Source organism: Giraffa tippelskirchi, chromosome 7 (genome assembly GCF_054371585.1).
Source record: "Giraffa tippelskirchi isolate mGirTip1 chromosome 7, T2T-mGirTip1v1.2.pri, whole genome shotgun sequence".
NCBI lineage: Eukaryota > Metazoa > Chordata > Mammalia > Artiodactyla > Giraffidae > Giraffa > Giraffa tippelskirchi.
The window spans coordinates 35,615,909-35,640,345 of record NC_137281.1 but is presented as its reverse complement, the minus strand read 5'-3'; the positions used below and the strand labels follow the sequence as shown (position 1 = coordinate 35,640,345).

At 51.0% G+C, this 24,437-nt stretch overlaps 1 protein-coding gene and 1 pseudogene across 6 annotated transcripts in view; one reads left to right on the top strand and one right to left on the bottom strand.

Moving 5' to 3' along the window:
- Positions 1 to 16,659, top strand: part of ADGRG5 (adhesion G protein-coupled receptor G5) — a 28,346-nt gene extending 11,687 nt beyond the window's left edge. For 3 of the 6 annotated variants that reach the window (XM_081512445.1, XM_081512444.1, XM_081512443.1), the window contains 11 exons: positions 2,752 to 2,853; positions 3,069 to 3,147; positions 3,782 to 3,938; positions 4,732 to 4,848; positions 5,541 to 5,657; positions 7,301 to 7,453; positions 8,172 to 8,293; positions 8,577 to 8,845; positions 9,660 to 9,777; positions 12,551 to 12,828; positions 13,210 to 16,659. In XM_081512445.1, the coding sequence (XP_081368571.1) occupies positions 2,790 to 2,853; positions 3,069 to 3,147; positions 3,782 to 3,938; positions 4,732 to 4,848; positions 5,541 to 5,657; positions 7,301 to 7,453; positions 8,172 to 8,293; positions 8,577 to 8,845; positions 9,660 to 9,777; positions 12,551 to 12,828; positions 13,210 to 13,310 (1,575 nt within the window). In that variant the 5' untranslated portion in view covers positions 2,752 to 2,789 and the 3' untranslated portion in view covers positions 13,311 to 16,659. The remainder of the gene's footprint in view (positions 1 to 2,751; positions 2,854 to 3,068; positions 3,148 to 3,781; positions 3,939 to 4,731; positions 4,849 to 5,540; positions 5,658 to 7,300; positions 7,454 to 8,171; positions 8,294 to 8,576; positions 8,846 to 9,659; positions 9,778 to 12,550; positions 12,829 to 13,209) is intronic. The other 3 variants (XM_081512449.1, XM_081512448.1, XM_081512446.1) reach the window with 1 other exon arrangement.
- A 3,548-nt stretch (positions 16,660 to 20,207) lies between these two features.
- Positions 20,208 to 21,137, bottom strand: LOC145513734 (nucleic acid dioxygenase ALKBH1 pseudogene; annotated as a pseudogene).
- Between the last annotated feature and the right edge of the window lie 3,300 nt (positions 21,138 to 24,437).

Genomic DNA, 24,437 nt, shown 5'->3' with positions numbered 1-24,437 from the left:
TTTTGTGACTTCAGTTCTTTAACAGGCTCAAAAAACCAGTTTTGTACATCATTTGGCTTTTTCCATTGTCAAGATGGGAGTGATGTTCTCTTGTGGCTCTCTACATCATAAATGGAAGTCAAAATCATTTTTATATGGTTTTTATACAATAGGGAATTCCCTGGCAGTACAGTGGTTAAGACTCGGCAATTTCCCTGCTAGGGCCTGGGGTTCAATCCCTGGTCAGGGAACTAAGATCTGGCATGCAGAGTGACACGGCCAAAAAAAAAAAAATCTCCCATGCAATATTTTTATAATGCTATAAACATCTTATACTTTATGTCAATTTTGTGTAGCAAGATTACGTTTTCTTTCCTGTACAACTTGGTTTTCCTGAAGTTAATTGCTTCTTTTTTTATTTTTCATCTGCAAGCTTTCTGTAAGACATCTTTCAAAATAATTTTTCTATGTATTCAGACCTGTCAGACAGTCTGTACATTTGCTTCTTTCTTTTACACATTGAGACCTCCCTCCTGGAAACTTACTGTCTCCTGCTTCCTTCTGGACAGGATGTGCCCTAGGCCTGCTGTCCAGCCATCAGCCTGGGCCTTCTCTTCATGCATTTTCTGGGGAGTAGCTTCATGTCTCTTTTAGTGGGGTTTCCTGTACCCTATGTGTTCTTTCATGATTTACTCTCTCATTTTGTGGAACACATCCTCCAGCAGCTTCCTGAGAAAGGTGTATATTTAAAAATACCTAGGGATCCTTGCGACTTCACTTTCACTTTTCCCTTTCATGCACTGGAGAAAGAAATGGCAACCCACTCCAGTATTCTTGCCTGGAGAATCCTAGGGACGGCGGAGCCTGGTGAGCTGCCGTCTATGGGGTCGCACAGAGTCAGACACGACTGAAGCGACTTAGCATAGCATAGCATAGGGATCCTTGGTTGAGCACTAAAATCTTAATTGCCTGGTAGGGCTTGGTGACTGGCGAAGCTTCACCTTAAGTTTGGTCTTGGCCATTTTATTAAGGAGTACCAAAATGTCAGTAACTAGAGGATAATTTTCTTGGCATGACTGGTTCTTCAGAGAAAAATTTTCTCCTGCCTTGGAGCATCATTACCTGGCTACCGCAGTCTTCTGGAAGCTGATTGGAGGAGGAGGTGGAAAGGGGTTATGGCTTCATTTTCCTGTACCAGAATGACACCCCACAGAATGGGACCCTTCCAATTCTCTCTGGTGCACTGTCTCCAGGGAATGTACTTTCAGTTGGGATAGGGTTGGGGAGGGGAGGGTGGTGAGGAAGGCTCCTGGATGTTCCAGGTGACAGAGGAGATATGGAGACCCAGCTGGTCATTTTAAAGATTCACAACCAACAAACCCACCTCCCCACCCCCCATTTTTAGCCTCACCCTCCAACCCACCTTCAGAGATTCCAAAGTCTCTAGTTCCCAAGTGCCCCTGTGGTTGTGGGGCTTGACCTCGCTGCCTTCTCCCTGTCCCTCACTGATCCCACACCCCCTATACTCACTTCTCCCTGATGCAAGCACTTGGGTTCAACATTTCACGGTCTGCTTTTACTTCTTTAAAACCAGGTGGCCACCTGCTTTGAAACTGCGCAAGTTTTACTGATATCTCTCATCAGTTGTTGTCTTCTTTCCCATTGTTCTGTCTTTCGTGGCTTTGTGTCTGTTTTATTCATTCACTCTCATTTTGTTTTTTAAGTTTTTAGGAATTTGTTTTCTTTTTTTTTCTTAATTAAAAATAATGTCTGGCCTCACTGTATAACATGTGGGATCTTAGTTCCCAACCAGGGATTGAACTCATGTCTCCTGCATTGGAAGCACAGAGTCTCAACCACTGGACCGACCACCAGGGATGTCCCATTCAGCCTCATTTTAGTGGAGTTTCAGGGGCAGACATAAATTTGCTATGTTTAAGCAGAAATTGGTCCATTCATTTTAAAACTGAGGGAAATTAGGGCAGAAAGGGACAGGATCCTTTTTAAAAAAAAAAAAAAAAAATCATTGGATTTATTTTCACAAATTTGAGCCTGACATCTTAATTCATAACTAGCAGCTGCTGTGGTTTCTGGCAGTCACAAAAATAGGTGAAAAGGAAGACGAGGTTTCAAAGCAAATGTTGAGTACAGTACTTAACAATATGTTCGAATCACGTTCTACTTTAAAATGGGCATTGGGGGAATTCTTTGCAGACAAAGGCAGTGGTTTTCCTGTTGTCCTCCAGCTGTCGTGGTTCTTGGTGGCCTCTGACCACCCATGATTATCATCAAAACTATCCTTCTCCCAAAACTCTTCGTTCTTGTTTTTTTCCTTCTAACTTTCCAATTCCCTGCAGCAGCTGCTGCTGGCAGTTTCATCAGAGAGGGACAGATTCTTGCCCAAAGTCACATGGTGGGTGAATGACGGGGCTGGACAGGGTTAATAACAAGCAACTCCCAACTTTCCCAGGTCAGAGTCCTGGGGAGGCCCCCAGAGAAACCATTTTTTGGGAAGAGGGAGTGACTCAGGCAGAGCTGCAAATGGCAGGGTTTGGTAAAAGTGGTCCAGGATTCGGGTTTCAGGGAGATCTGGCTTCAGGCAGCCTCACTCGAAGCAAGCCCCTTGCTCTGTGAGCCGCGGTTTCGCAACTGTGGAATGCAGGAGTGTGAGGATCAGGTAAGATGCTGCCCTACTAATCTAGGGACAGGCCAGATGCCTAGGGTGAGAGGAGGCTCATTTACTGTGGTCACAGAGACATGCACTTTTTCCAGGGTGGGAGCCAGTTCCTGGAGGAGATTTGATACATGACATGGATTGCTGCTGGGTGCCTTTCCTCTGCCTGTGCCTCTTGGCGTCTCAGAGCAGGACGGCAGGTAAGAGGGCTTCCCTGAGCTGCAAGAGCCATCCTAGCCCAGACCCCTGACTTTGATGTGAAGCGGGGGTGGCCTCAGACCAAGGGAGATTGAAAAAAGGGCACTTCCCCCTGAAGCAGAAGAGCCAGAGGCCATGGGATGGCCAGGGTATGGGGGAGGTCAGGCAGACAGCTGTGGACAGAGGCTGAGGCGGTTGTTGGACTCTCTCCTCGCAGAGGCGTCCCAGGAGACCCTGCACTGGATGGAGAGAATGGAGAAGGCAGCCAGGAGCAGGAGCAGCACGTCTTTTGCTGAGTGAGTCGAGCATCCCTCCTCGCCTGCCCAGAGTCCACTGTGCCTCCACCCCCAGCCTGTATTTTGACTCGGTGGCCCAGGGTCACTCCAGTGTAGACTGCTCATTCACTTATTCAACACTCATTTACTGAGTACCTACCATGTGCCTGGCACCAAGCTCTGGAGATGTGGGGTGTTCTCATTGAGTTTACTGTCTGGTTGGGGGCCCTTAGCTGTGGGTGCCATGAAACCAGTGGGTCTTTGTGCATTTTTCTGGGAAGCGGCTCCAAGAATGGGCTGGGCTCTCCAAGGCCTTTGACTCAAAACCCTAGGTGCTCAGGGTGACAGACCAATGCTGATGACTTAACAGGGAAGTGTAGGGACTGTGGGGCACTTCAGCCAGTGGGGAGCAGCCAGGGAAGGCTTCCTGGAGGAGGCACCAATAAACTTGGACCCAAACAAGTGTTAATGGGAGAAGGAGATGGGTGGGGTGGGGAAGTAAGGGTGGGGTGGAGAGGTAAGGGTGTGCCAGGAACATTGTGTGTGCAGATGTTTGGAGGTGGGAGTGACAGGGGTGTGGGATGGGGGAGGCTGTGGAGGGTCCCTCTTGCCTCCATCCTCACCCTGGGGCTCTGGCTGTCTCTCTCACCTTCAGGCTCATTCATGGCCTAGAGTCGAGGCTGCTCAATGCCAGCTTCGGGGGCCACAACCTCACCTTGCAGACGCGCATCATCCAGGCACTGGCCTTCAAGCTGAACTGCAACTTCGCTGGCCTCTCTCTGAGCAGTGCCGCTCTGGAGAAGGTCCCCCAGGTCAGAGATGCCCAGGGACTGAGGGTACCCAGAGCCTCTACCCCAGAAATGCTCCAGGGTTTGAAGGTCTGGACTTTCCCCAGGGTCCATCACCCACCTTCCCACCAGTCTGGGCTCTGGACGCTGCCTTAATAGCTGTGAGTTGTTGTTCAGTCGTCCAGTCGTGTCCAACTCTTTGTGACCCCATGGACTGCAGCACACCAGGCTTCCCTGTCCTTCACTGTCTCCTGGAGTTTGGTCAAACTCATGTCCCTTGAGTCAGTGATGCCATCCAACCATGTCGTCTCCTCTTCTTGCCTTCAATCTTTCCCAGCATCAGGATCTTTTCCAATGAATCAGTTCTTCACATCAGGTGGCCAAAGTACTGGAGCTTCAGCTTCAGCATCAGTCCTTCCAATGAATATTCAGGGTTGTTTCCTGCTTTTGCAGGTTCCTGGGGGGGAGGTAGCCCTGGGAAAGGCCAGGGGCACTGGACCCCTTTGAGGGCCTTGGTGTGATTCCTGCTGAATGCCTGGGTGTTGGGTGCTGATGTTCCATCCTCAGGGCCCCATTTGAGTGGGATAAAAGACCCCAGGTCAAGACCAAAACAGCCTGAAGGGAAGGCCTAGGATCTAGGGAAGTTTGGGTGGAGGCGCAGCCTAGCAGGAGAGGGTTCTGTGGGTGGAGGCTCCAAGACAGGAAGTGCTTGGGGGCAAGGCCAGGAGGGCTCCCCAGGGAGTGGGGAACAGTGAAGGTGTTGTGGTGGGTCTGGAGGCTGTGGACACGGGCCCAGCCTGTCTCTGGCCCTCTGCAGGCCCGGCCCCAACACGCCATGCAGTTCCCGGCCGAGCTGACCCGGAATGCCTGCAGGACCCGCTCTCGGGAGCTTCGTCTCATTTGCATCTACTTCTCCAGCACTGGCTTCTTCCAGGTCAGCCCCTGCTGGTGGGCCACTGGCAGGGTGGGCGCTGGCCCCTTCCAAGGGTCACTGAAAGCATCCTTGTCTCCTCCTGGTCTTCTGTGCAACCTCAGCCAGTCAGCACCCCTCTCTGGGCCTCCGTTTGAGCAGAATAGTAGGCAGGTACCATTATAATGTGCAAATGAGACTAAAGAAATCTGCTGTGTGTGTGCCTATCCCTAAACGGGAGGCAGACAAGTAGGTCACAAGATCTTTGTCCTCAGAGAACTATGTATCTCAACAATTAGACCAGGACCTTAGAGACTTAATTTTAGCTCAAGGTTAAGTATAATCATAGAGATTCAAAGGGATAAGTGAGTCAGGGTGGGGTCAGGATGGTTCCCAATGAGCAATCCAGGAGGGCTTCTGGAGGAGGTACCTTTTAAGCATGGCTTTGAAAATGAGTTGGGGTAGGGTGAGGTAGAGGGTACAAGGCTGGAATCCATTTAACAAATGGGAGGTGAGGGTGGAGGTGATGAGGAGACAGGGCTCCAGGTGAAAGGGGCAGCATATGCAAAGCCTGGGAGGTTGGCACAGCTGTGCACATGAAAGCTATGCTGGTTGTTCTTATCCAGGGAGGAGGGGCTGGAGAAGGGGGCTCTTGGACCTCATCCAGGGTCTCCTTTTGTTCCCTTCAGTCAGCCCTTCTTCTCTTGCTCTTCCAGAAAGACATCAACTCATCTCTGCTCAATAACTATGTTCTGGGGGCCCAGCTGAGCCATGGACATGTGAGCAACCTCAGTGAACCAGTGAACATCAGCTTCTGGCACAACCAAAGCCTGGTATTGTTAGGAGGCACCCCCATTTCCACCCCATCCCTACCCTCTTGTAGCTATCCTGTTGAATATTGGTTTGAGCAAACCCAGCCCTGTGGAACTATCTTAGAAACAAACTGCTTTATATTTTGAAGTGTTTTGGAAAATTGCCTGCCAAAGACATGAGAAAGAAGCTTTTAGTCACTGCATTGGTCAGGATTCTTTGAATCACAAATGATAGAAAACCAGCTCAAGCCAGCTTGAACATGAAAGGGAATTTATTGCCTCCTGTACATGAAATGTCCATGACTGCTTCAGGTGCAGCTGGATCCAGGGGCTGATACGATGCCATAATGGCTCAGTCTCCATTTCTCAGCAGTGGTTTCCTGCCTTGGCTTTCCATTCTGTGGCAAGACGGCAACTGAAGTGCTAGACCTCCTTTCCCTCTTCTCAGTGGGCTCTTTCTTGCCAGTGCAAACCAGGATCCCATAACAGATCCTAAAGGTCCAGTTGGGTCATGTGTCCATCCCTGAACCATCACTGTTACCAGGGGGATGGAACATGTGGACTGGCCAGGCTGGGGTCACATGGCCCAGGGACTGGGCTGGATTTATATGACCTGTCATTGGGAGAGGGGTGGGTCCTCAAGGAAAGTACAGATGTTGATGCCAAAAGAAGAAAGAAGGGCTTCTGGGTGGGCACAAGCCCTGATGGCATTCCTGAAAAGCCCAGAGCTTCTACACTCTGGCCCTATCTTCACTCAGTCTCATCAGGCCTGCTCTGCACTCCCAATTTCTCCATCATCATTTCATTTCATTCTTCTGAGCTTTTGCCCCTGCAGTTCCCTCCACCTGGTATGTGCTTGCTCCACTTAGAGGAAATCTGATGTGTCCTTTAAGGCCTCAGTCCCCCAGTTGTCCTTTCCCTTCTCAGGACTCCTCCACCCCTCCCTCTGCAGTTTTCCATGGCATGCCTGTTTCATTTTCCTCACCTCTCCAACCACACAGCTTGGCATCAGGGTTGTCTGTAGATGACTCTCTTTCTCCCTCACTGGGACAGATCTGGACCATCATTGTTCTCCATGGGGAAGAGGGGAAATGGGAGAGTTGATCATAGAGCACTTGCTGTATTGGCCAGAGCTGGGTACCCAAGATTCCTCATTGTCTTTGATGACTCCACCATCCGTGTAACTTGAGTATGCATGTTGAGTTGCTTCAGTCATGTCTGATTCTTTGCGACTCTATGGACTGTAGCCTGCCAGGTTCCTCTGTCCATGGGATTTTCCAGGCAAGAATACTGGAGTGGGTTGCCATGCCCACCTCTAGGGGATCTTCCCAACCCAGGGATCGAACCTGCATCTTTTATGTCTCCTTCATTAGCCACTAACACCACCTGGGAAGCCTGTGTCTTGAGTATAAATGATCCCATTTTGCAGATGAATAAACTGAGGCTCAGAGAACCTCTGTGACTTTCCCAGGTCTCTCTCAGAGTCCATGGTGGAGGTGGGGCTGGAATCTGGGTCTATCTGATGCCAAAGCACAGCTGGTGCCTGGTAAAATGTTGGCAAGGGTGCAGCTGAGTTACGTTTGGCTCCCACAAATTTCCAGACCCTGATCCATGGCCTTCCCCTCCACCCCTTGGATGCACCCAACTCCAGCATTTCCCCTTAGGAAGGCTATACAGTGACCTGTGTCTTCTGGAAGGAGAGAGCCAGCAAGCGCCACTGGGGGGCCTGGAGCCCTGAGGGCTGTCGCACAGAGCGGCCCTCACCTTCCCAGGTGCTCTGCCGCTGCAACCACCTCACCTACTTTGCTGTTCTTATGGTATGTGTGCATCCATTCTGGATGAGGATGGTCAGAGCTGCAGAGGGCCCCATATCTAGGACAGAGCAGAAAGGTAAAAGTTGGTGCAAGGGACAGAAATCTGACTCGAAGGGACTTGGGCGGGGGTAAGAAAAAAGAAACTTATGAGTTCATGTTCCCTAAAAGGTTAGGTTAGGCTTCAGGCATGGCTTGATCCAGGGACTCAGTGTTACCAAGACAGGACTCTATCTCAGTCTCTTGAATGTGCTTGCTTTGTGCTAGCTTAGTTCTCAGATAGGCTCTCCCTATGGAATGATAATATGGCTGCTAGTGTTTCCTGTTGTAGGTCCCACTAGGGTTCAGGTTTCTTACCAATTCTGCCAGCCACAATCTTGGGACTGAGTCCCATAGGCCTAGAGTGTGTCACATGTCCATCCCTTAACCAATCACTGTGGGCAGAAGGAGGGAGGGCTCTGATAGGCCAGACCTGGTGCACCTGACTGCACATGGCAGGAGCAGGGGAGGGTCCACCCGACTGCCTAAGAGAGTGAAGGTGGGGAGGAAGGAGAGATGGGAGTTGAGAGACAGAAAAGCCTCTCTGTCTGCCATGCCTGTTTTCAAGTCAGGATCGCGGGTGGGATTGTAGGGGAGGGGGGCTTGGAGCTGAGATCTTGGCAGGTCTTTGATTCAGGCAGGGGAGGGCGTTTCCATGCTTCTGCCCCCGCCTTTTCCCCCACAGCAACTCTCCCAGGCCCCGGTCCCTGCAGAGTTGCTGGCGCCTCTCGCCTACATCTCCCTGGTGGGTTGCAGCATCTCCATCGTGGCCTCGCTGCTCACTGTCTTGCTACACCTCCAGGCCAGGTATTCACCTGCCCTCATGGCAGGCCTGCCCACCCACTGTTGCCCAGAATGCCTCCTTATTTTCTACTTGGCCCCGCGAGAGTCAGGTGGGCTTTCCCGGAAGGCAGAAGGCGCGGGGGTGGGGGTGGGGGCGGGAGGCAGGAGACCAACCTCATTGTGTCCCGGCTGCTGTTGGGTCCCTGCCCCTCTTGACCTGTGTCCCGGTCACTGTGTGTCTATGAGCCCAGGGGGCGGCGCTGCCTGGTGACATCCAGGTCGCGGAAGGCCATGCTCCCACCCTCAGGAAGCAGAGTGACTCCGTAACGCGCATCCACATGAACCTGCACGCCTCGGTGCTGCTCCTCAACATCGCCTTCCTGCTGAGCCCCGTGCTGGCCACGCCCCCAGTGCCCGAGGCAGCATGCGTGGTGCTGGCCGCCACCCTGCACTACGCGCTGCTCAGCTGCCTCACCTGGATGGCCATTGAAGGCTTCAACCTCTACCTCCTACTCGGGCGCGTCTACAACATCTACATCCGCCGATACGTGCTCAAGCTCTGTGCGGTGGGCTGGGGTAAGCCCGGTCTCCCTGCCCTCTTGCTTCCTGAAGCTTCCCGCAGGTCTTGGGTGTCTGTCCCCTCTGTCCTTTTCTTTCTCCTCCATTGCCATGACCATGGTCACCATCCCTGCCAACACCCACCACCACTTCCTACATGACTATTCTTATCACCACTTCCACCTCCAATACGACTCTCATCACCATCTCCGGTACCACCATCACCTCCATCCTCCACCTCCATCGCCACCACCATCCTCATCCTTGTGTTCACCACCATCTCTGGTACAACCGTCATCAGCATCCCTAGCCTCTCTATTATGTTTCCTCACCAGTTCCCAAATCCTCTCTCTGATTACCTCCCCGCCACACCCTCCCAGCAGGACCACTACTGCTACAGCTATAATCCCACCCTAGAGCCCTCACTCATATCAGCCTTCTCTAAGCGTGTGTGCGAGCATGGGCGCTCAGTTGCGTCCGATTCTTTTGCGACTCCATGTACTATAGCCCACCAGGTTCCTCTGTCCATGGGATTTCCCAGGCAAGGATACCAGAGTGGGTTGCCATTTCCCCAGGGGATCTTCCCGACCCAGGGATCGAACCCACGTCACCTGCACTGGCAGACAGATTCTTTACCACTGCACTACCTGGGAAGACCGCCTTCTCTAAGACCACTAGGCGGGCTAATTCCTCTGAGTCTGGACCCCGCTGACAGCGGTTGGGGGCTCAGAGCAGTCTCTTTCCTTCCCCACTATTTGCCCAGTAGAACTGTTATAGCATCGCATCTCTGGGATCCCCTGACAAGACACTGAGCCTCTGTCCCACTCCTCAGGGGTCCCGGCCTTCCTAGTGCTGCTCCTTCTTGCCGTCAAGAGCTCAGTTTACGGACCCTGCAGGATCCAATTCTCCGACAGCCAGGGAAACAGCACGGGCTTCAAGACCACGTCCATGTGAGTGCGCTCAAGGCTGCGGCAGGCTCCCCAGCTCTGGCAGCAGGGTCCCTAGGTCCTGGCGCTCTAGTTGGGGCGTCTTGTGGGCGGGGCGCTGGCTGCCGGGCCGGGTGGGGGCTGCGGCTTCCAGAGGGCGTGGTTTCCAGGGGGCTTTGCCACGCCCCTTCCGCTGGATAGCCAAGCTCTCCCGCTGGGTGAGTTATGTCGCCGCCGGCTAACTTTAGGAAGCACCTGCCTCCTGGCAGCTGTAGGCCAGACCCCCTCCGGCTCTCAGGCTCTGCGGTGGAGCTCAGCTTGTGCCCGACTCTCCTTTCTCCTCATCACCTTGCTTCGCTCACTCTCTTGGCTCCCCCCCACCCCCGACCTGTGCGTAGGATGGCACCGCCAGCCCTCAAACCCTCTTGGTCCGAGAAGAAAGTGTTGTAGGGGCTGGAACACCCCAGGGACCGGGCACAGCGTGGGGGGGGGGGCTCTGAGGGGCTCTGAGGGACAGACTGCCCCTCCTTCCTGTGCCCTAGGACATTAATCTTTTCCTTGTGATGAAATGTTTCTAATTGGCGACATAGAAGGAACGGCTTGATAACCCCCTGTAGACCCATCACCAGCAGATGGCCACGTGGCCTTTCCCCCTCCCCTGACTGAGATCAGCTCAGGCCTGCTGAGGGCTGACTGAATCCTCACAGCGGGAGCAGGTCCTATTGTCAGCCCTTGTTTACTGTTAGGGAAACCCAGGCAGAGGCAGCTGAGGAGCCCTGCCCAGGGAGACCCAGTGTGGGCAGGCAGAGTTGGGACTCGGTCACAGGCAGGCTGACTCCCTGGTCCCCAACCTCTGTCCACTCCAGCTTCCAGGAAGTGAGGGTTCTGGGCACAGTGTGAGGACGTTCAGTTCAGTTCAGTCGTTGACTCAAACTCATGCCCAGCATGTCGGTGATGCCATCCAACTATCTCATCCTCTGTTGTCCCTTCTCCTCCTGCCTTCATTTTTTCCTGGCATCGGGTCTTCTCCAATGAGTCAGTTCTTCGCATCAGGTGGCCAAAGTATTGGAGCTTCAGCATCAGTCTTTCCAATGAATATTCAGGATTGATTTCCTTTAGGATGGACTGGTTGGATCTCCTTGCAGTCCAAGGGACTCTCAAGAGTCTTCTCCAACACCGCAGTTCAAACAAAAGAAAGCTGAGTGCCGAAAAATTGATGCTTTTGAACTGTGGTGTTGGAGAAGACTTTTGAGAGTGGGGCTGAGGTGAGGTTAATTCCTCTCACCGTAAGGGTCGGGTGGTTTCTCTGAGGAAGTGTGACTTAGGACTCTTTGAACGTGTGTTTTATTATATAATTTGCTGACATGGACAAAATAACTGAAGTGACGCTTCCATAGGACAGGCAGTGGGTCAATGCAGAGCTGTTAGTGAGCCCCTCCACCCACTAAGAACTTGCTTCTCCTGAGTCTTCCTCACCTCTCCCCCTCTCCTCTCACCCTGGATTTTGTGACTTTCATTCACTTGCATTTAAAAACCCCTTACTACGTATGTATGTATTCTTTACAAATTTTTTTACATGTTTTATTTTTTAAGTTGAAGTATGATTGGCATATAGTGAAAGTGAAAGTCGCTCAGTCGTGTCTGACTCTACTACAACCATGGACTGTAAAGTCCATGGAATTCTCTAGGCCAGAATACTGGAGTGGGTAGTCTTTCCCTTCTCCAGGGGATCTTCCCAACCCAGGGATCGAACCCAGGTCTCCCGCATTGCAGGCAGATTCTTTACCAGCTGAGCCACAAGGGAAGCCCAAGAATACTGGAGTGGGTAGCCTATCCCTTCTCCAGTGGATCTTCCTGATCCAGGAATTGAACCAGGGTCTCCTGCATTGCAGGCAGATTCTTTACCAACTGAGCTATCAGGAAGCCCATATAACACTTGACATATAACACTATATTAATTACAGGTACACAGCATAATGATTTGATATTTTTATATATATATATTGCAAAATGACCATTGCAATATGTGCAGTTAACATCCATCACCATCCGTAGTATTAGAATTTATTTTTCTTACAGTGAGAACTCTACTCTCTTAGCAACTTTCAAATATGCAATGCAGTATTATTATTTATTTTTATTTTATTTTGTTTTTAACTTTTTGGCCACACTTCACAGCATGTGGGATCTTAGTTCACAGACCAGGGATTGAACCTGTGCCCTCTGCAGTGGAAGCATAGAGTCTTAACCGCTGGTGGTTGTTGTTCAGTTGCCCAGTCATGTCCAACTCTTTGTGACCCCATGGACTGTGGCACGCCAGGCTTCCCTGTCCTTCACTATCTCTGGAAGTTTGCTCAGACTCATGTCCATTGAGTCAATGATGCCATCCAACCATCTCATCCTCTGTCACCCCCTTCTTCTTCTGCCCTCAATCTTTCCCAGCATCAGGGTCTTTTCCAAGAAAGACCCTTAATGTCTGGACCACCAGGGAATTCCCCCGCAATGCTGTATTATTAACGGTAGCCATCGTACTGTACATTAGATCCCCAAGACTTACTTATTTTATAACTGGAAGTTTGTACCTTTGACCCACTTCACCCATTTTTTACCCACCTCCCCACCCCCACCCCATGGCCTGGCTGGAAAGCCAGGTTCAGGATTTTGCCATGTGTGCGGTCAGGCAAGAAATGATGGGGACAGGATTCAGGAGACAGTCCAGAGGCCTAGGAGACCGTTGGCTTCCCCACCTCGGGCCTTGGGAGCCATACCCACCCCGGCACTTACCCCTCCCCTGCAGATGCTGGGTGAAGAACTCCTGGGTGCATGGTGTCCTGGTCATGGGCTATGGTGGCCTCACGTCCCTTTTCAACCTGGTGGTGCTGGCCTGGGCGCTGAGGGTCCTCAACAGACTCCGGGCACAGGAGAAGGCACCGGGCGCCCGGGCCTGCCGGGACACCGTCACCGTGCTGGGCCTCACCGTGCTGCTGGGCACCACCTGGGCCTTGGCCTTCTTCTCCTTCAGTGTCTTCCTGCTGCCTCAGCTCTTCCTCTTCACCATCTTCAACTCGTTCTACGGTAGGGCCTGTGGACGGCGTGGAGGAAACCCTGGGGGGTGGGTCGTGGACAGCAGGTACTTGTCTACTGCTGAAGGGCTCCAGGTCGAGGGGGCAAGTCAGGGGCTGAAATTTGGCCCCTGACAGGCTGGTGTGGTGCTACACCAGCCCACAGGAAGGGGCACCACCTTGTTATTTGCACAAAAGCAACTTATGGGCTTGCAGAGGCTGGTCCTCCAGCTCCTACGCTCCATCCCTTTTGACTTCCTACAGTGAGGGCTTCTGAGAATTACTCCTGGGCCTCAGGGAGGCCCAGCGCACCCTGACCAAGAAGGTGCCTGGGTTTGGGGGGAGGCCCCATGCTGCTCCGCGATGCTCCCACTGACCAGTCTTTTGCTTGCAGGCTTCTTCCTCTTCTTGTGGTTCTGCTCTCAGAGGTGCCGCTCAGAGGCAGAGGCCGAGGCAGAGATGGAGGTGTTCACCTCCTCCCAGATGGTGCAGTAGTCTGGACTACCTGGACTTTCTGGCCCGGAGCCCCCAGCTTCTCTGGCTGCCTGCAGAAGAGAAGATGGCAGGCCAGCTGCTGGAGGCCAGAGGCCCCTGTCACCTCCTGGGGGCCTTTTCCACCTCCATGGCTTCCCCAGGCCCAGAGGGCAGGATGTTGCCCTACCTTCTCTGGCATTCTGCTCCAAGGCAGGTCAACCCCACCTGGGGGCAGCCAACTCGCCCCTGGTGCCTGGGCCCAGCTGGCCAGGCCTGTGCCCAGAGCACTGGTCGCGGAGTCAAGAGGTCATGTTTCAGCGCCTGGCTCTGAGTCTCACTGTCTGACCTTGGACCTGTCATTTCTCACTGACCCTCAGTTTCCACATCTGTGACATGGGGACAGATGGCTCTGGTCTTGCCCTGTCCCAGAGTTCTACGCAGATTGAATGAGACCAGGGAGGAAGAGGTCCTAGTGGGATGGGGCAGCCGGCCTGGGGCAGCTGGGGGCAGGGTCTTGACCAGCCTGTCCTGGAAAGGCCTGCTGGGCCCTGCTTCCTTCCTTGGGGAGAGGGTCATCCCACGCCGGGGGTCCCCAGCCCAGTGCTTAGAGACCCATCTAATGTCTGAGACCTCATCAGCCTGTGTCCAAAGTTTCTTTTCCTTTTGCTCCCAGATTATGAGGACTAACTCCAAGCCCACCTTTCCTGAAGATCAGAAAATCCTGTCCTTCCCAGAGGCTCCTCCTCCAGTGCTCCCCAGACCCCTATAGGCCATTTAGACTAGTGACTGGGGCCATAGGACTTCCTGGAGGCGGGAGGGGAATGCCTCGTTCCCATCCATCTGAGCACCAGTGGCCAGGCATTTTGATGACTGGACAGGTTTGAATTTCTCCTGGTAGGTGTGAGGATGTGAAATCTAAATCTCAGATTTGTTGGTCTGTTCTCTTGGAGCTGGGAGGCGCCTACAGTATTTATAAATTGGTATAAATTATGCAAGTCTTTTGTCATGCTGCACATTCTGGTTTTCTTCCTATTTGCTACGTTAGCTGTCGCTGTTGTAGAGAAATCACCATTGCCCTTGACCTGTCCTGACAGACCCCGTAGGAGACCACTCATGAAGCCAGCACATTTCCCAGGCTTCCCACCAGGGGGCGATGTTGGCCCACATCAGAAGCCTTTGGGTCCAAAACCACGTCGGAGATGCTGCGGTCGCCTGTCTGTGGACATGACACACCAAATGGAGAGGCCCTGCCTCCAGGACTGTGCGTGCTGAGTGACCAGCGGGAGGAATGCCAGCCCTGCGTACATAGCCATTTCTCTTTCCCAACACAGCCGCCCGCTCTGGCTCCTGGTGTCTTGTGCTCTCGGCAATTCTGGCACTAGAGCAGATATGCACTAGGGCACTTTGTCCCTGGGATTGGTTCTCAGGGACTGGCTCCAGGCCATCAGACAGATTTTGGTGACTTTGAACATCACAGGGCGGGAAATGGAGCCAGATCCCTTTTCTCCCAGGAGGACCTTCTGCCCTCTGTTCATTTCTTACACTAATAGCCTTTCATTAAGTGGTGAATGGTTCAATTCCGGAGCTAGACGGCCTGGACTCAAATGCCAGCCCTGTCACTTGTTGGCTGTGTGACTGTGGAAAAACCATTCCATCTGTCTGTGCCTGAGTTTTCCCATCTGTAAGATGGGGTAATAGTAGTACCTGTTTCAGTTCAGTTCAGTTTAGTCGCTCAGTCGTGTCCGACTCTGCAACCCCATGAACCACAGCACGCCAGGCCTCCCTGTCCATCACCAGCTCCTGGAGTCCACCCAAACCCATGTCCATTGAGTCGGTGATACCATCCAACCATCTCATCCTCTGTTGTCCCCTACTCCTCCTGCCCTAAATCTTTCCCAGCATCAGAGTCTTTTCAAATGAGTTAGCTCTTCACATCAGGTGGCCAAAGTATTGGAGTTTCAGCTTCAACATCAGTCCTTCCAATGAACACCTAGGACTGATCTCCTTTAGGATGGACTGGTTGGATCTCCTTACAATCCAAGGGACTCTGTTTAGAAGGTTAAATAAAATAACGCAAATAAAGAGGCTTAGCAGAGGGTAAGTAAGTGCTCAGTAAATGGTTACTGCTATCATTTGTATTTTGTTATTATTGTTAGCAGTGCCACCTGAGTTTCAGAGGCTGATCCATCTAAGGTCCAGGTCTGCTCATCCTCACAAGTCCAGCTCCTCTCTGGGCACATCCTGTGTCCCTTGGCTTTGCCATTTTCCCCAGAGCTGCCTCTGCCCCAGCCTTGCTGGCCTTTGGTCATTTTAGGAACATTCTCCATGTGGTACAGCCTCCAGACCATTGCAACCAATCACCCTACCCCTCCATTCCCAAATTCTCCAGAAATTCTCAGTGGCTCAGTTATCGTGTCTCCCATGAAATCTCTCCAATTTTCCCACAGAGAAGGTCTCTTTCCCACTCTGACTCCAAGCAGAGTGTCCCCCTACCTCTATCAGGGTGATGTGAGCCCCCATCCGAGCTCCCCTGGTTTGGCCAGCTCTGGCTTGTACTAGGCTCCCCAGGCCTTTGGGATGGGCCCCCATTCCATTGAGGGTGCTGAGGATCATAGGAACCTCCAGCCCCTCTCTTGGGCAGCTCCAGGGAGTGGTGTCCCAGGCTGACTCTCCAGCCCAGTAAAGCAGGGACTTGCTGGGTGCTCCCTCCCTGGACTTAGCCTGTTAAATCCTACCAAGCCTGGGCTGCCCAACAGAGGATGTGGCCACAGTGACACGGAATGGGGCTAGTAATTCTAGGAAACAGCCCCAGGCATGTGGCCCTGAGCCCAATTGGGGTTCAGGCTCTGGGCAGGGACCACTTCCTGGAAATGCCCCAGCTGGGTGTCGGGGCAGGGGTGAGGGCACCCTTGCTGGGACTCTGTGCCCTCCTCTCACTCCCAGCAGGGTCCTGGCCTTGCCCGGACTCCACACTGGGCCCAGCTCTAAGGGGCTTCCAGACTTTGCAGGAAGATGGAGCCGGTGGTGTCTGGGCAGGGCCGCTGCTCAGGGCCAGAGACTCCGAGGAGGCACCTGGTGAGGGATGACAAGTAGATGCCAGAAAGGCCACATACTAGCAGTTTCTGTGTTTCTCTGCTGCTGTTTTTTCAGAAAGGCATAGTGTGTATAAGGGGGGAGGAGTGTTGAATGAGGGTTGCCCAATAAAACACAAGATGCTCGATTTGGGGGACGGATCCAAAAAAAGTTCACTGTTTATCTGAAATTCAAATTTCATCCTATAGATCTCCACTTATTTATTTTTTCTTTAGGTCTTTTGCTAAGCCTGGCAACACGCTGTTGTTGTTTTTTTTAATATAATTTTTGGCTGCTCTGGGTCTTCGTTACTGTGCATACTAGTTGCGGTGCACGGGCTTCTCACTGTGGTGACTTTTGCTGCGGAGCACGGGCTCTAGAGCTCTTGGGCTTCAGTAGTTGTAGCACTGGGGCTCCGCAGTGGTGGTGCGCTAGTTTACGTTGCTAGTTTAGTTTATGTTGCTTAGGAAGGAGCATTGGCTTGGGGGTCTGGGGCGTGCAGTCTTTACCCTTCACATCTATCCACCGTGTGCCAACTGGGTAACCCTCTGCCCCCTGGGTGAGTCCTGAACTCCACTCAAGGTTTCTCTTCCCGAGCTCCCCTTGTCAGTCAAGGTGGCCACCAGGATGCTCGAGGGCTCTGCCTTCTGGTGCCCCTCCCATCAACTGTGGTCCAGACTCAGCCTCCATCTTCCTCTTCACAGCCCTCCCTGGCTTCCTACTCCCAGTCTGAGCTTTACTCAGAAGCCAGAGGGAATTTTTTCATCTTGTAGGCTGACCATGTTTTTCTCTGCTGACGCCCTTCCATACACTCCGCCTCCTCATAGTCAAACTTCCCATTGGAGCTCAAAAGGCCCTGGGGGTCCTACCTGTGCTCACGTCTCCCACCACTCCTTCCTTGTCCTCCTTGTTCCTGCCATACTCAACTACTTCACATTCTCTTAACAGGTAGGTCCTTTCTTACCTCCAGGCCTTACACAAGCTTCCCGGAACACTGTCCCTCAGGTCTTTCATTTGCAGAAAGATGACTACACACCCTAATCTCAGTCTGGCAGCCTCTCCTGATTTCTGTCTGGACCAGGAAGCTGCCCTTGACCAGTAAAGCTGATTTTGGAGAGATAGCAGTGAGTGGTCCTGAAGAGAGATCTTAGTTCCCTGCCCAGGAATCGAACCTGGGTAACCTGGATGAAAATCAGGAATCCAAGTCACCAGGGGTGGAGGTGAGAAGCAAAGTGACCCTGGCTCTTTCTGCCCATTTGAAAGCAAGAATGTTTCAAGGAGACAAAAACTGTAAAAACAGGTACAAAGTTTATTTTAGAGACACAGCATAAGGTGTGGGAGTGCACACAGAAGCAGTTTGTTTATTTAAGACAGAAGCAAGGCAGAGATACCCACTTGGAGGGGAGTGCTGGCGACCTGAGTGAGGGGCGTGGTAAAGAGGTGATTCAGATCACTTATATCGGACAGTCCTTCCGGGTCTTTGTTTACATTTGGCCAATTATCTCACTTTTTTCTTTCTACCTGACTTGTCCTGGCACTCTCCCCAAGATTCATGTGCAACTATTTGCTAAGACGGATCCTACAGCAGAGGCCTGTGGGTGCATTCCATGCTTATTGTGGAGGGTGCCCCCTCCCTTTTTGACCCCCAAGGAGCCTTCCTGCTCCTTTCTGCTCCCCAATGTCCTTCCTGGACATTACGCACATGCACATGTGCAGACAGGAAAGTTTTCCTGACCTCAGGAGCAGGCACCTTATCTCTTTACTTTAGCAGAGCTCAGCTTTTGCAACTAGCTTTGTCCTTGGAGTGTCTGGATGAGAACAAAGCTTCAGTTTTACCTCACTTGACAAATACCAGCTGTCCAGCCCAGGGGCCCCATATATCACCTACCTCAAAAGCTAGGATGGGGCCTTCTCTTGGCTCCACAGCCTTTGCCCTTCCCTCATGACAGTAGTTGTGGATATCCATACCATTTAAAAAGTGAATTTTATCATCTGCAAGTTTACTTCAACCAATCTGATTTTTAAAAATTCATAGACTAAGGAGAAGCTGACAAATCCTCCAGCAACATGAGATGTTTCAAATGCTTCTCTCTCTGTTTTATTAAAAATATACATATATTATTTTATTTGGCTTTGCTGGGTCTTAGTTGGAGCATGTGGGATCTAATTCCCCAACCAGGGATCGAACTGGGATCCCTGGCATTGGGAGCACGGAGTCTTAGCCACTGGACCATCAGGAAAGTCCCTCAGATGCTTCTCTTAATTACAGATGGCAAAGCTGAACAAACTAGCCAAGATACAGAAGATGTGAATGACATAAGCAACAGATTTGATGTAATGGACATTAACTGAATTTTAATTCTCCCGTAACCAGATTCTCCTTAAGCACTTAAGGGCTATTTTCAAAAATTGACAGTAGACTAGATTAGAAAGCAAGCTTCAAAAAAAATTGCAGAGAATTGCTATTAGACCACATTCTTTGACCTTGATGAAATGGAGCTAGTAATAACAAAAATATAATTTAAAAATCCCCACGTGTTTGGAAATTTGCCACTGGGATAAACCAATTGACCTAAGGAATGGAAAAGAGAGCCTGGAAAACAGGAGAAAGCATATGTGGGACTCTGGTATATGACAGTGGAAGCTTGCAGACCAGGGAAGGGGAGGGACCATGTGGAGCAGGTGACCCGTGTGGGAAAGAAGTCCACTTGAATCTCTGCCTTACAGTGGCCTCAGGAATCAGCTCTAGGGGCTTCCCTGGTGGTCCAGTGGTTAAAACTTGGGGTTCCACTGCAGGGGGTGCAGGTTCAGTTTCTGGTTGGAGAACTAAGATCCCACATGCCTTGCGGAGTGGCCAAAAATCTAAAAAAAAACAACTAGAAACACCCAAAAAACATGAGTCAGCTCTAGATGAATTAAGGGTTTACATATCAAAAGCACAGCTTTAACACTGTTTGAAGAAAATATACATTGATGTCTTTCTGACTTCAAGGTGGGGAAAGAACCCTTAAAGAAAACATCAAAAAAGTGTTAACCATGATGAAAAGATGGATACAATTGACCACACGTTAATTTTTGTTTGAGACAGAGTCACAGATGTAGAAAACAAACATGGTTACCAGGGGGAAAGGCAGGGGAGGGATAAATTGGGAGATTGGATTGACATACACACACTACTATATAGATTAAACATAACTAATAAGGACCTACTGTAAAGCACAGGGAACTCTTCTCAATATTCTGTAATGACCTATATGGGGAAAGAATCTGACAAAAGAGTGGATATATGTATATGTGGGCTTCCCAGATAGTGCTAGTGGTAAAGAATCCACCTGCCAATGCAGGAGACACAAGAAACTTGGGTTTGATCCCTGGGTCGGGAAGATCCCCTGGAGGAGGGCATGCATTCTTGCCTGGAGAATCCCTATGGACAGAGGAGCCTGATGGGCTACAGTCCATGGGGTCTCAAAGAGTCTGGCACGACTGAAGTGACTGAGCACGCACATGTATGTATATGTACAACTGATCACTTTGCTGTACAGCAGAAATTAGCACAACATTTTAAATCAACTATACTCCAATAAAAAAGAAATTCTTTTTCCCAAAATACAACTTAAAGGGAGTGAAAAGACAAGCCATATTTGGGAAAAGATGTAAGCACAGAGTTGGTATCAAGATCCCCTATGGATCAGTAAGAAAAGATAAACAACTTAGGAGAAAAATGAGCAAAAACCATGAACTGGCATTTCCAAAAAATTGAAAGAGCTCTGGCCAGATAACATGCCATGGCTTCAGCTCAAAACCCCTGAAATACATAGGCAGCGGCCACTTACTTTGAAAGGAAAGTCAGGCCGAAGTCCGGTCATTAAAGTAATGGTAGCCTAGGGTCACTTAATGCATTTTCTCTAATAAACTTTGAGATCTTCATTTACTCACTTCTTTATACCTTAGAAACTCTTTGCTATGTTCCCACAAGTCTTGGGTCTCTTCCTTAGTCATATGTTTGTCCAGGTTACATACATTAGGCTTCTGGGAATATAACTTAAGCAGGGGTCTCCAACCTCTGGGATCTAACATCTGATGATCTCGGGGCAGGGGAGCTGCTGATGTAATAATAATTGAAATAATGTGCACAATAAATGTAGTGTACCCTGGTGGCTCAGTGGTAAAGAATCCACCCGCAATGCGGGAGACCTGGGTTCGATCCCTGGGTTGGGATGATCCCCTGGAGAAGGGAATACTACAGTATTCTGGCCTGGAGAAGACCTTGGACAGAGGAGCCTGGTGGGCTATAGCCCATGGGGTCGCAAAGAGTTGGACACGACTGAGTAACTAACACTTTCACTTTTTCACCACTTGAATCATCTCCAAACCATACCTCCCCACCCCGGTCTGTGAAAAATCTGTCCTCCATGAAACCAGTCCCTGGTGCCAAATAGGTTGGGAACCACTGACTTAAGGCAGTGCTTCGTGCAATGCCACTGGTAACCTGGGAAGAAGGGCTGTGGGATAAAAAGAGATCCAAGCGAGCCTTGCAGTCCATAGGCTCGCCACTTGCTGACCGGCTGAAATCTTGTTCCGAATGCACTGTGGTCACTGACTGGGGACACATTTAGCTGAGATTTGACCACCTTGTGGGCACCAGGCACTGTGCCGTGGGTGTGAGCTGGAGGGAAGTCGATGTCTCCTCCCAGGTCTGCGGTCCCCGGGGCGGCTCTGCAGGTAGGAGCAGAAAAGCTTCTGGAAGACGTGCTCTGCAGTCACCATCTTCCCCATTTTGCTGCCCAGCCTAGTCTCCATCTTATTTCTGAAAAAAAATGCAAGTAAGTGTGGCATTGCTACACCTGTGAGTTTTCAGGCTTTTCTTCCTCTGAGTCCCATTCTCTCGCTCATAATGGTGAGAGGGAACCCTTACTATGTACCTGATACTTCCTGCATATATTAGCTCACTTAATTTTCACAGCAACCCTGTGACATAAGTTTGATTATTATCAGACTCATTCCACCCATGAGGAAACTGAAGCACAGAAAGGTTAAGTGACTTGCCCAAGGTCGCACAGCAACTCAGTGCCAGAGGTAAGATTCAAATCAGCCTGATTCCTTATCAGAACCGTGAAGGGGTGGGAGCAAGCCCACCAGACGGTGAGTTCCATGGAGCCAGGGGCTGTGTGTATTTGTGCTGTGGACCCACCGGGGATGCTCAGAAAGTCAGCCACAATCGTCCTCCCAGCAGGATCTGTCAGGGAGGCAGGGAGCTAGCCTAGGAGGGAATCTGAGACAGTCTGGCTCTGCAACTCACTCACCATAGACCTTGGCAACCCTCTCGAGGCCCTTCTGAGACTTAGTTTTCTTACCTGTAAAATGGGGGCCATCCAGTTGCTATTTCCAAGGCTGCTCTGAGGGGTCAGGGAGAGATAAGTGTGACTTGGTCAGGAGTAGGCCCTTCAGAGTGTGAGTGAACACCTGGTCTGCTGCCTCACACACCATTGGTGCCGTGAGCTGTCCGAGGACATTTAGATGGGAACCTCAGCCTATGGGTCAGAAGCTCAGCGCCTGGAATTAGGGTGAAGGTAGGCTCCTTAGCTGGCCAGGATGGCCAGAGCTGCCAAGCCAGGCCCTGGGGCGGTCATTCCTATTGTGACCACCAGGGGTCGCGGTTGACCACTCCTGCCTTTCTCCCTGATCCCAGAGCCCAGAGGCAGCCTGCAGGGGGCCTGGGGGATCCCGACATTCCTGCCAACTGCAAGGTGGGAACATTTCCAGCAAGAGTGCATCTGAGGCCCTGGCTTTCCCACCTCTGTTAAAGAAGAAAACTGGTAGATTTTCCCATCCTTCTGTGGGAATGTCTGCTGTTCTTTTATCCACCCATCTGTCTCTGTTCATTCACTCATCTGTCCATCCATTCATCCTTCTGTCTGTCCATCTGTTCATTGTTCCTTTATTTTCCATTTCATTTGTTCATGAATACACTTTTTTGTCCTTTTATCCAGCCATCCACCTGACCATCCATCCATTCATCCTTCCATCCACCCAATACCCAACCTCTGTCTATCTGCTCTCTATCTATCCCACATGCACAGAGACGATGCTGAGGCAGGCTTGCTCAGCCTAGGGTTCCCCATAAAAGGAGGAGGCCTAGATGCTGCTCCCACCACCCCTCTCCCCCAAGCTTACCATCTGGTGGGACCAGGGATATACCAGACGATGATAACATAACATGATATGTGTGGACAAAATTGAAGTAGCAACAATGTCACATTTCATTATTAATTTTTATACCACATTAGACTCCAAGGTTTTCCCACCTTCTGCATGGGGATTGACATTGGTGGAGAAGGCCTATGAATTAAACAAAAACGAGAAGCTTATGTTGCTCCTGGAAGGAAAATGGGGAAAGGGCTTCTGGTTCAACTTCAGCCTCATAGTCACTACCTTGATGTCCTTCTATTGGAGCCCATGGGGTCTCTTAGTCAGCTGGCTCCCTGCTCCTCCCCAGGGTTTGCTGGGATGCTTTGATGAGAAATTACCTGTCGAAAGACATCCCAGACCTTCCTCTCCAGCAATGGGAGCCTCTCATCTCGGGCGGGTCCTGGCTTTGCTCTATCACCCCAGGAACCCAGGCTGCAGGAGCACAAACCAACCCAAAACCTGGAGCCTGTGGGCTTGGCTGCTTCCTTCGGTGGGGTGTTAGGGGAGGCGGAGGAGTTTAACCCAGGGTGGCTGGAAGGTTTCTTTTTTTCATGATTTATTTTTATTTCTGGTTGCCCTGGGTCTTTGTTGCTGCGTGTGGGCTTTCTCTAATTGCAGTGAGCGGAGGTGTTGCAGAGCACGGGCTCTAGGCACGTGGGCTTCAGTAGTTGTGGCCCATGGGCTTAGTTGCTCTGTGGCGTGTGGAGTCTTCCCAGACCAGAAAACGAACCTGCGTCCCCTACATTGGCAGGTGAATTCTTAACCACTGGACCACCAGAGAAGTCCAACAGGAAGGTTTCTTGTGAGAGAGGGCTTCTAGCTGAATAGAGGGGAGAGGGGAGGGGAGGTTTCGGGGTAAAAGGAAGAGAGAGTGTGGGGGGGGAAGATAGGAGAGGCAAGAGAGAAATTAAAAGGATAAGAAGGGGCCCCATCATGGAGCTTGGGCAGTAGGGAGGCATTGAAGCTCTTTGAACAGGTGAGTTCCCCATCTGAGTGGTGTTTCCAAAGGGTCACTAGCAGTGGGCGGAGACAGGTTGCAAGGACATCCAGGGAGACATAGTCTTCTCTGGTTGTCCTTGAGTGGACCTGAAATACATCCAGAGTTGTGCTGACAGCAGGAATGGAGGGAGGGGCGAGGCTCAGTGGGGCGTCGGGAGGGGGAACCCATAGGATGGGAAGCTTGACTGCCCGCCAGGTGGGCGGGAGTCATCAAGTCTGATATTTGGGTCCTGAATGCTGGGGTGGCCTGGCTGTAACTGCGGTGGGGAACTCACAAAGGGAAAACAGGTGGTGTGTGCGCATCAGTTTTGCTGATGTAATCCTTTACGGCTAACATTAATAAATTGTAAACTATAGAGAGTTCACAGGATATACACACAATTTAGCCAAAATTATAGAGCAAATTGCCATGTAACTCCCCCCCTCCGCCCCCCGAAACCTCCATCCTCCTTTCTCCACCCCACACCTTCCCCCACGGGGCAGGAAAACATCCTGATGGCTAGAGGCATCACTTCCTTACTTGTACTGACAGTTTTACCACCTGTATCTGCATCTCTGAACAACATCGTTTTGGTTTTTCTTACTTTGGAAGTTTATATAAACAAAATCCACGTTTCTTCAACTTACCATTAAATTTGTGGGATTCATCTGTGTTGTTGTATGTAAATATGTTTTATTCAAGTTCATTGCTGTATGCTATTCCAGCACCAGACCACACTACAGCTCTGAACCCTTTCTCCTGTGGATGGATGTTTGGGATGTTTGCAGGTTGAGGTATTGTAAGCGATGAGAGTTCTTGTATGTATGTACATAGAAGTGCGTATTTATGTTTGTGTTGCTCCAAGCTGTGTATCTAGGAGTGGAATTTCTGGGCTGCAGGTCATATGC